This window comes from Formica exsecta, unplaced genomic scaffold (assembly GCF_003651465.1).
Source record: "Formica exsecta isolate Colony F162 unplaced genomic scaffold, ASM365146v1 scaffold149, whole genome shotgun sequence".
NCBI classification, from domain to species: domain Eukaryota; kingdom Metazoa; phylum Arthropoda; class Insecta; order Hymenoptera; family Formicidae; genus Formica; species Formica exsecta.
The window spans coordinates 1,312,368-1,323,486 of NW_021848818.1; the positions used below are offsets into that span (position 1 = coordinate 1,312,368).

At 37.9% G+C, this 11,119-nt stretch overlaps 1 protein-coding gene across 1 annotated transcript in view; it reads left to right on the plus strand.

Annotated features, from left to right (window-relative positions):
* LOC115246364 (protein Wnt-6-like) overlaps nucleotides 1–10,501 on the plus strand; it is a 36,255-nt gene extending 25,754 nt beyond the window's left edge. Inside the window, exons 3-5 of the mRNA XM_029825135.1 lie at nucleotides 5,222–5,341; nucleotides 5,676–5,875; nucleotides 6,453–10,501. Of these exons, the coding sequence (XP_029680995.1) occupies nucleotides 5,222–5,341; nucleotides 5,676–5,875; nucleotides 6,453–6,914 (782 nt within the window). The 3' untranslated portion in view covers nucleotides 6,915–10,501. The remainder of the gene's footprint in view (nucleotides 1–5,221; nucleotides 5,342–5,675; nucleotides 5,876–6,452) is intronic.
* Nucleotides 10,502–11,119: the final 618 nt, after the last annotated feature.

The window sequence follows — 11,119 nt, forward strand, 5'->3', positions numbered from 1 at the left end:
TTATCAATTATAACACTTCATAAATGTGCAATTACAAAGTATAGTTATTCGTCAAACATTTCAATTATTTTTATAATTTTATCAACAGGTTTTTAAGATATTTTATTAGGTACATTATATGTATAAATTATTTTATCTGGGAAAAAATATATATAATGTAAAAAAATAATACATTGGAAATTGCGGTAAATGTGTTAAGAACAAATTGCAATATCGAAAAGACGAATCGGCGAGAATGAACGAGGATTGATACCAAACGAGATCTCTACCGCGCATGAATCGGTGCATCCGACCCGATAGATCGTCTCGCGGCTAAACAAATCACTCGGTTGAGAACGAACGATCGATAGCATCTACGTGCGTCGATCGGGCACAACGGCGACATAATTCTTACAATGGCGGTCCGACGCATCGCCGCAAATTGCGCGCTTGCATGATCCGACCGATCGATTAATCACCGCGAGATTTACGAGGGATTTGTTAAACCTCTACGAGACTTGCACGACTGTGTAATGCAATTGCACATTTGCACGCTCTTACATATTTCCACAAATATATATCGGATATCGGTAGCGTTAATGTAACGTTACAGAGGATGTCAATATTAATGATTTCTTTCTGAAAACTATGAACTTGTTTTTTTTTTTTAATATTAAAAAGTTTTATATTATTTATTTATTTTTTTACACTGAAAATTTTATTATAAAATTGACGATGTATTTGTAATGTAAATTATGATTAGCTTTTGTGGATTTCTCTTTGCAAAAAATTGCGATGCATGATGGGAGGAGATTATCGAAAGAAATTATACTCGTGAGAGAAAATCAAATGCAAAAACTTGATAAAAATTGAATAAGGTGTTATTCGATTCGGTAATATTGGTTTAGCTAGCATAATCGGTCTCTTAAGATTCGTCAGTATTAAGATTGCGTCACACTGAAATCCCTCACATAGTGAATAAAAACATACGTGCGACATTTACACAGTACCAAGGATATTTCGCATAATTCACGAGGTTACATAATTGACAAGCAAGTGGATCACGATCATTTCGACGTGTGTATACGTTCGCGGCAAGTGGAACGTTATTTGCAATATTCCTCTTTCATCAGTATACAGCAATATTGAAAGAATGTCGCCGATGCACCATGTATATTTATGCATATGTCAGTCGGCGACGCTGATGCAATGTGAGTAATCTGCGCGAGATAGGCGGTATAATTTTCTTTTATCCGTAAACGGGCCATGACTCAACCCTCCGTTAAAGAAGTCGAAATTATGTTCGATATTATTAGCCATACGAGCAATTCAGAAAATTGAAAAGTGTATTCCAGCCATTGCGAGCGCTCTTTCTCGATACATACTTTCTCGAGAGCAAGATTCTAGAGACAGTATTCACGTATCGCTACCTCAATTACGTGACGTAAATCGAGAGTGAAACATTCGTATATTTCAAATGTCTATATCGATATTAATCCACTGGCGTATAATTTAATTTGATATTACATGACGCATAAAACTATTATACCTATGATATCATTGCCTATCAATATCTTTTTTTCAACAAGTCTTTCCAAGTCATACATCTGAGCTATATATGTCTATATTACGTTATTCGTGCTGTATTACCTTCAAGTATTCACGGAATCAATATGGCACGAGCGAATTGAGACGATTATATGTTCTAGAAAAACGACGAAAAGATATTTTCCGATTTCCGGAAGTGAAATTACTCGCTATTTGTTCTGTTGTCGTCTGAGTTATTCTTTCGCCTAGAATAATGAAGAATAATGAACGAGACAGAGAAGAGAACATTGCGAAAAAGAGAGCCGAAGAAGGCCGCGAGAGAGGTGGAGAAAGAAGAAGAGGAGACTACTCGCGCAATTAAATTACGGCGTAAGTCCCGCTCCGAGGATAATGCCCCGGAATGCTGATAATTGGCCGAACCGTCCGGGCGACCCGAGACGAAGGGCTCACAGGTGCAGCTGGCGGCGCGGCACCGCGAAGAGATCATCGGCCCTCGTGTCTAATTGATTCGAAGTGATTTATATTATCTGCCGTTCCTCTGCACCTCCGGCATTCCACGCGCATCGTGGTGATCATCAAAATGCTCAGATGAATTGTCGTTCAGAGAAATATTTCGAGACACAGATTGAACAGCTCTCCTTGATCAATCTATGATCCATGCGCGTTCTATTAGAATCTGTAGTTTAATGGAAATTTGATTAACACGAGATTCGTTAATTTAGATAATGAATATATTATATATAAATATTATCTTATCTTGCTGCAATATAACAGATTGAAATAATCTTTTCTTTGTTGGAGAAAAAAAAAAAATCTTGACTGTGTATGTATGTCTTAGTCATATTTCATAAAAATTGCCCCGAGGAGCACTCTTTTTCTCGACTTTTTTGATATTCGTTCAGATTTAGGACCGATCTCAACGGCGCCTGGAAATCCGAGTGAAGGAGAAGGCTGCGAAAAAAGAGGAGCGAGGACGCGCGCTCTCTCGTAAACGATCCGGCCGCGTGAGCTCGAAAGAGCTCGATGCTTCCGTCATGTTAAAGGGCCCGATGTGCCGTTTCGAACGGAGCCGGAACGAGATGGAACGAGCGATCGATCGGCCATGAAGGAAGAAGAAGAAGAAGCAGAGGAGAGCCAGCCAGGCCTCTCTCGCTCTCGAGGCACCGATATCAGATCGCTCGTATAAAACTATCGTATCGTTTAAATACGCACTGAAAGGTGAGGCGATGCATCAGAAGATACGCGGGCGGTGGCAGGCAGCCTTCTTCTCTCTCCCCAGGCCTGCGTCCTCCCGTTCCGTCCGCGCTGTCGATCCGCGCTGAAGATACCCGCCTGGAATCCATGGGAACCACGGAGAACCAGGCTTAACGCGTATAACTCCTCCCTAGCGTCGCAGCGGAGTCCACCATCAGGACCTCGTACGTCTCTCATCTCCGCGTTTGCCTCCGGTTTTCTACTTTGATACACATACGTGCTTTCTCTTTCTTTCACTCGATTTAATTTTTTTTATATTTATGATATTGAGATTATATTATAAGTAGTGTGAGACAATAATATATCGTTTTAGAAATTCAAAAATTGTAGGAGAGTTATATATATGTAATAATGAAAATTTATATAAGATACGACAGACATATATAAGTCAAAAATGGAAGGAGATGATAAATGCAAAGAGAACGATCGGAACAATACGTGTTGTTCTCGTCGGCGGCACAATGATCGATATTATCAACATCACCGTCTATATCGAGATAATTGACAGCGAATCGCACAAAGTTTCTGAAAAGAGAGAAACCGAGATGCGATCGCGACGCAATTTCGCATCGTCGTAGCATCCCTGCTCGATATTCACGATAGCTACTGTGATTTTGCTCTTCTCTCCTTTGGCTTGAATCCGTAATTGGGCGGGCATTCCACGTTATGAGTTAATTCCGACGTACCGGCGTCGGAGCGGAGATCATATCGATACGATTCAAGATCCGCGAAACGATCTCGACTCTCGACGAGTATTTCGCAAGGACGATGTCAATTTAACGAGAAGACATTCCGTATTTAAATTTTGCATTATATATAATATTCAAACATTATAAATTGTTTTTTAAGTACGCATTTACTAAATAAATAAAACTACTAAATAAATTGTAAGCAAGAAAGAGAGATATTAACATTTAGAATGATTTATATAAAGTAAGAGTTAAAGAAACGCGTGTGAAATGCACACGTAGAATGCGAAAATGAAAACGTGATCTGACATGCATCCTGCGAAAACCGGATGCTCGCTGGAGGTTAGAGACAATGGTCGACCGAGCGATATTCCGTTTTGAAAAGGGGTGAAATTCCGCGTCGTGTGCATTGTCCGCTTAATGATTGAGTGGAGACGTGACAGGTGAAACCGAATACACGCACACGCTCCACTGGAGGAGTTTGCACCGGGCGCGAGTCTCCCTGGATCCCCATGGGTACACCTATCGCAGTCAGACAAGCGTGGGCTGGAATTGTGGGATCCACCAATGGGCCTCTGCTCCCAAGACCTTCGACATTGACGATATTCCCCTTTCATGCTGATCTTTTCGTGAGACCTATTCGCGATTGGCGCCACCCACAACTCTCTAAACTACCGGATAGAATAATGCAATTTGATATCTCGGACGTGGGGTGTGTACGGATTCAAGATCAAGTGATTGAAAAAAATTGTAGTATTAAAGAATGTTTGCTTGTATATGTAATCCGATGAGAAATCACGATATTTAAATAATTTTGTTATTTGCAATTTTAAACAAGCGTTAATCGCATACTATTACATCAATTAATTGTCATATATAACTTCTATTTTGTAATTGTAATATAAGCAACTATTGCATATGTATATGTGCAGCGTGTCTAATATTAAATTATATCTTGCATCGCATGTCTATTTTATACTTGACATGTGGATAACAATGTACGGAGATCTTGCAATGTCATAGGAATAAATGTTCTAATATATATATAACTCGTTCATGGTTAAACGCTGTCGTAATCAGATCTATGCCTGCATGGATCAACTGACCTAGATCATTCAGCCAAGTAATGATCTCCGCAAGACATGTTCGTTGAAAAGTTGCTTCAGTATTTTTAAAACTATTAGTCTAAGAAATACTAATGACAAAAAAGTATTATTATGAGTATAATATTGTATATTTATTAATCATATTATTCTGCAGTGCATATGAAAAGTAAGTGTTAAAATTTTTCGATTCAACGATCAATTTTAGCAAACTGATCCTCGCGAAATTTATTAGCACAAAATTATTCTTAAATGAAACTCTCTGGAATTTATTTGAAACTACATCATTAATTAATGTACATCTTAAAGATCTCCGGTATACACATACACATACGAAGGCTCTGAATTGTCTTATTCGCCGATCGACGCGTAATCCGATTTGTTTCTCGAGCGATCTGATTGCGCGACCTTCTTCAACTTTACTCGCCGACATTGCTTCTTATCTCCCGGCATCCTCCTTCGAGACTCTCTATATGTGACCGGGAGAAGATTCTTGCTAATTTTTTTTTTTTTTTTATTTCCATTCGTTTACCGTGCACATGGCGCGCTTCTTCTTATTTCGCGATTGGTGATTTATGTCGCCGATCACACTACTACCACGGTAATAGTCCATTAATTGATCTTGGATTCTCCACCATATGCTTTCAGATACGCGGGAGACGGGTTTCGTGAATGCCATCACCGCCGCTGGAGTTACTTATGCGATTACGAGAGCCTGCACTATGGGTGACCTCGTGGAATGTTCTTGCGATAAGATGACGTCGAAGGGTAAAAGCTTGCTCCTTTAATCTCTCTTATAATTTAATTCGCATATCGCTTTCTCATTAATCTCACACAGAAGAAATTTTACAATAATCTATAAACTTTAAAAATTTTTCTCAATATACTAAAATTATTATTATTTTCCAAAATAAATAAAAAGCATTATATTTTTATATCTCTACATTTTTATCAAGAAAATTATGTAGCGTAATGTCGATAATAAGTTTCTCAAAACTGCAGTTATAATGTGCAATTTTTTTCCGCATTATATATGTAATATCGTCAGTATTTCCGCAATTAAATTTTGAAAGAGGAAGAAAATGTGGTGATTTTTGCGCAGGTAATCGTTTGGCTAAATTCGTACGCGCAGCCAAAGCTCAGAAAAGTTTGCCAGCGGAGGGAGAATGGGAATGGGGTGGGTGCGGCGATAACGTGAACTTCGGCTTCAGAAAATCTCGAGATTTTATGGATGCGCCTTATCGTAAACGGAGCGACATTAAAACGCTAGTAAAGCTTCATAACAATGATGCTGGACGTTTGGTAAGAAATATTTTTTATATTTATTCTTTTATGCATATCTAATCGATACGCTGTATCTTTCTATTGCTTCTTATCATTGCTTACTAGCTTGATGATAATAATCTTTTTATAATTTTTTTATGCTACTATTTTCATAAGGTACAGTTGCACAATTTCGTGAAAATATTGTGTATCATTCTCATAATTGCATACAATTGCTAAATGTAGATAAATGAGAAATATTTATTTAAAAGAATTCATAAAATGCGTTTAATAATTACTATAAATCAATGTATATTTCAGTTTTATTTTTTTATGATGCTGATTTTACATCTTCAATACTCTAACAGATGTTTCGTTTTAATAAAACCAGAGGTTGGTGATTTTAAAATTATCACGGCTATAATTAATAGGCGATGTGATTTATATCAATACAATACATAAAACTGACCTCATTCTCAACTATTGATTCTTCGATGCATTTGTATTCGATTTGCTTTGTATCATTGTTAGAATTTTAAAACCGTCAAATCACGTTAGAGAGATGACGTTAAGAGATAAATTGCAATTCGACGTGCTGCTTACATTCGCTCCTCAGGCTGTACGCAACTTTATGAAGACCGAGTGCAAATGTCACGGGCTTTCCGGTTCCTGCACGGTGCGCACTTGTTGGCGCAAAATGCCACCGTTCCGGGAGGTCGGTAATCGCCTGAAGGAGTCCTTTGACGGCGCGGCCAAGGTCATTCCCAGCAACGACGGTCACAATTTCATCACCGAGGGTCCCACGATCAAGCCGCCCGGTAGATTCGATCTGATCTATAGCGAAGACTCGCCGGACTTTTGCAAGCTGAATCGCAAGACCGGCTCGCTGGGGACGGCGGGTCGTCAATGCAATGCGACTAGTCCTGGAATCGAGGGCTGTGAGTTGCTCTGCTGCGGCAGAGGTTACGATACGAGAGTCATCAAGGAGAAGATCAATTGCCAGTGTAGGTTTCGATGGTGTTGCGAGGTCACGTGCAACACTTGCCTTGTCAAGAAGACCGTCAACACTTGCCGCTAGAGTGTCGACGTAAGTGAAAAACTTTTGACATAACGATATAAATATAGGTGTATAACAATCTCGAGAGAATATTTCGAGTTGATTTTGCATCGGTTTTGCACGTTAAAGTAGATTAAGGAGATACAAAGTACCGAGAGGAATGATTTATATTTTTTGTTCGAGTCTCATTGTGGATGGGGGTCATAATGATACGACTCAGAATATAATTATAGTCGAAGTTGCGGAATTTTGGAGAGAGTGTTAAATGTTAAAAATTGTGCATTTTTTATCAATGAAAAAGAATATTCACGAATATTCAATCAAACTTTTTCTTATTGTCTCACTATCAATTTTTTGGAGAGAGTATTAAATGTTAAAAATTGTGCTTTTTTATCAATAAAAAGGAATATTCACGAATATTCAATCAAACTTTTTCTAGTTGTCTCGCTATCAATTTCTATAAGAGACGTTAATGATGAACTTACAATTATTGCAGCATTCAAGCCATTTGATATATCATTGCGTGTGTATTAATTGGCTGGCATATGAAGCATGTTTTTTTGAGATTGTTCAATACTGATGCTTAACGCGATGGTTAAAACTTTTCGATTTTTATCAAGACTGCTATCGCTATCGATGCAATCTTCCCTCGGTACGCTCGTGAAAATGCTCGATTACATAATAACGTTTTGTAATATATATGAATTTTTAGGATTACGGCTCGATCGTGAATGTTTATAGACGAATGTTCAGATGATCATGTGATTTACGATTTACCGTGATCGAGACTTTCGGTCTCAGTTAAATCTAGGTTACTAGATATATGCGTTTAGGATTTCTAACAAGATTTATCGTACGCGCGAACGCGAGAAGCGGAGTCGAGAACGTCAGTAGTGCATGCGCGTGCTGAGTCAGACGCGAGTTGCGATGCAACTAGACGCGATTCTTCTTTGCGTTTTGCGGGACAATATGTATCTTCGACTGTGTATCTATGAATTGACGGTAACTGTAAAACCGGATATTTTTGATATAGAATTTGATGTACTAGATCTTATCGATAAAATATTAACGTTGACAATATAGGTTGCAGTCAAAGATTTTTATTGTTATAATCGGGATCGGTTCTACATTCATATCGCCCTCCAGATTTTTATTAAACTGTTAATTTCTTCAAACTTTGGTAAAATAATTTGCAATGTTAATTAAAGATTAATTAATTAATTAAAAATATTTTTTTCTAATTTTAGCGACAACAAACTGTCTCAATATTCTCAGGATTAAACCTTATTAATCTATTTTTCATATCTTTAATAAAGAAATTTGAATATATTTTAATGAGAAAAACGAATCGTTTTGACGAGGTCTAACGGGTTTTTGTTATGTAAAATCGATCCTACGTATAATAGTTGTTATCAACATCGCTGATGTTGTTGACGCGAGGTGATAGTTTTTTTTTTTTTTTACTCGTGCTGAAGCTTTCCACGTATCTCCAGTGCTCGTAATACATATTAATACGCACGTGTAGTCGTATGATGAATTTATGTAAAATATATCCGTCGGACCATCATAACGCGCCGGTATTCGCATAGTAATGTCCGGTGAATCGCTTTTCTGCTTGAATCGCCGCGAGGTCGAGCTTCGAGCAAAATCCCGAGTGATCAATTCGACATTAACGGCATATCAAAAACATCTCGACGTTATGTCGTATCGAGTTTTTATGCAAATTTTCTCTTGTTGATTATACAGTTGGAAAACTCGGGATCTTGCTTTCGCTTCGCGCGCGCGCCTGTGTATCCAATTATGTTGCTTTTTTTTTTCTCGCGTGATATATAAGCTTTGTGCCATACGTTGCGGTTCGATCGATCGATATTTGTCAAGCATGTACCGATCAACGAGCTTTACACGAGCTTCTTCTGTTTCTCAAATAATTACTTTTTATCGGCTAACGAACCTTATCGCGTCACAGGGCTTCCCTTTTTGTGTACATAAGACTGAATTTATTAATGTTTGCACTCTTGCGTAATATGAGTTAGGTACGGAAAAAAATTGTACTTGGACGAATCTCGTTTGTTACTATTAAGATTTATTAGCAGTGACGACTTATTTTAGGATGCGAACATATATAGAAGGAAGAAATATATGATTAATTTGAAATTTTAGTATTTAACTTGTGTATTCAACTCCACTTCGAACGATCCTTCTATGATTATCCTTCGCGCTATTATTATTTCAGGTAAGTGTGAAATTATGCTATACAATTTTAATTACGACGATATCTCGTAATGTTTAATAGGTATATAGTGATCCGACAAGTATAGAGTATATTATTGCACATTCAAAATTTTTGAAATCTTTTTTTCTCTTCAAATATTTAACTTAGATAGTAGAGATAAATTTAAAAAAGGTGATGAAGAGATATCGGTGTTATAAAATTTATTCTGTTTGTACATTAGTTTCGTTTTCTCTTTAGAGTTTGAGATTGAGCGTGTCAACAGTCTTCAGGCCTTTGTTAGTGTTAGATATTTGCCAAGTTTGTTTTTCTCTCTGATTTTGTTGATAGCTATTATTTGGATAGGACATTGGATAAAAAAAAAAATCTTTTGTTAAACTTTGAGTAAAAAAGAAGCGCTAAAAGATTAATCTCGAAAGACGTCCTCAAACGACGAGGAATTTTTTTGGTACCTACGTTCTCACGTGCCTGAAGACATGGTAATAGGGATAAATTAAGGAAACACCGAGGTCTCGTATATCAAGGTATCGTGTAAAACACGAACTTTTACCTGTAATTCAGGTTTATACACGACAGTCGACAATCGAGCAGTAAAGGACTACCACCATTTCTTGTAAAATAGTTTTACGGCCACCGTCAAAAGAGAGGAATTTCGCATAACCATAAAGTTGCCGAAGACTCGCGTCATATCGCGTGCACTCGGCGCGTTTCGACGATAACGGAAGCCATAAACTGAAAAAAAAGCGAGCCTTTTCCTGTCTTCCATGCTTTATTTTTTATTACATTTTCCGCCCTGTCGACAGTTTTTTCAAATCTAAATTTCTGGAAATTAACAGATTTTCTTTTTGATTTATGAATATTGCAGAGAGTTTAGTCTTGTAGTTATAGTGTTGAGATTACTAATTTTTAACAAACAGATTAAAATATATTTATGAAGTGACAAAATAATGAAATATTTATGAAAATAATATCATTTTTACGTTTGTACAGAACACTAATTAGAATTTTAATTAATTTTCCAATGACGCAACTTTTAGAATCTTTAGACTTACAATTAGATATATTTTTCAGAGAAGATTTAATTCGTCTTTTTATCTTTTTTCAATTTTTTAATTAAGGAGAGAAAAGTTTTTTATATATTGTGTGTGATTTTTATTATAACAACGATTTTATACATTATATCTATACTTCCAGATAATACATATTATAATTACAAAATAATTAGAGAGAAAGCGATAATCTAATAACAAACAAACAGCGGTTTTCACAGCATCTGTTAAATTGCTGTGTCTGACTGATGATATTCACAGTATAAATTTTCCGCATAACATCACGAACGTCCGAGATTACTCGGGATTAACTTGGCGATTCACCACCAACCAACGGTTCCACGCATTCCCACACAAGCCGCTCTAAAAAAAAAAAAAAAAGAAAAACCCTCTTTAAAGAAAAGACTCTTAGAGAGGCGAGCTTACACCCTCCAATTTAATACGTGACGCGGCACGGCACGGCGTGCGAGCGCGTCCGGGTAAAAGTCTCTTAATAGAGAGGTCGACCTCTCGAAGGTATGAAAGTGGTGAGGCGCAATTAGCCCCACCAAGGGGGACTGTCTGGACTCGATTAGCCCATGGCCAGGAGATTGGTCTGCCGCGGCACGACTGGGTGGTCCGAGCGGGGTAATTTTCGGCTGCCGTCGACGTTCTCCCCTTCGGGGGAAAAATGGCCCCTCGAAATTGGCCCTGGAGTTACCGCGCGCCGTAGGTCCGTCGTCCGCCATTTTTAGAATCTCCACATCTCTTGCCCCTCGTCCCCTTTTCTCCCCTTCTCACCCGCGTTCTTCCCGATCTTCGTTCCTCTTGAGCTTAGACAGACGTGCCTCTGACAAAGATCTCACCCGTGGAGGAGAGACGTGGCTTCCCGATAATTCAATTTTGGAGGAAAAAACGCGGTACACCGGTTATTACGCGCTGATGAAAACAACGGTCCATCAGAAACG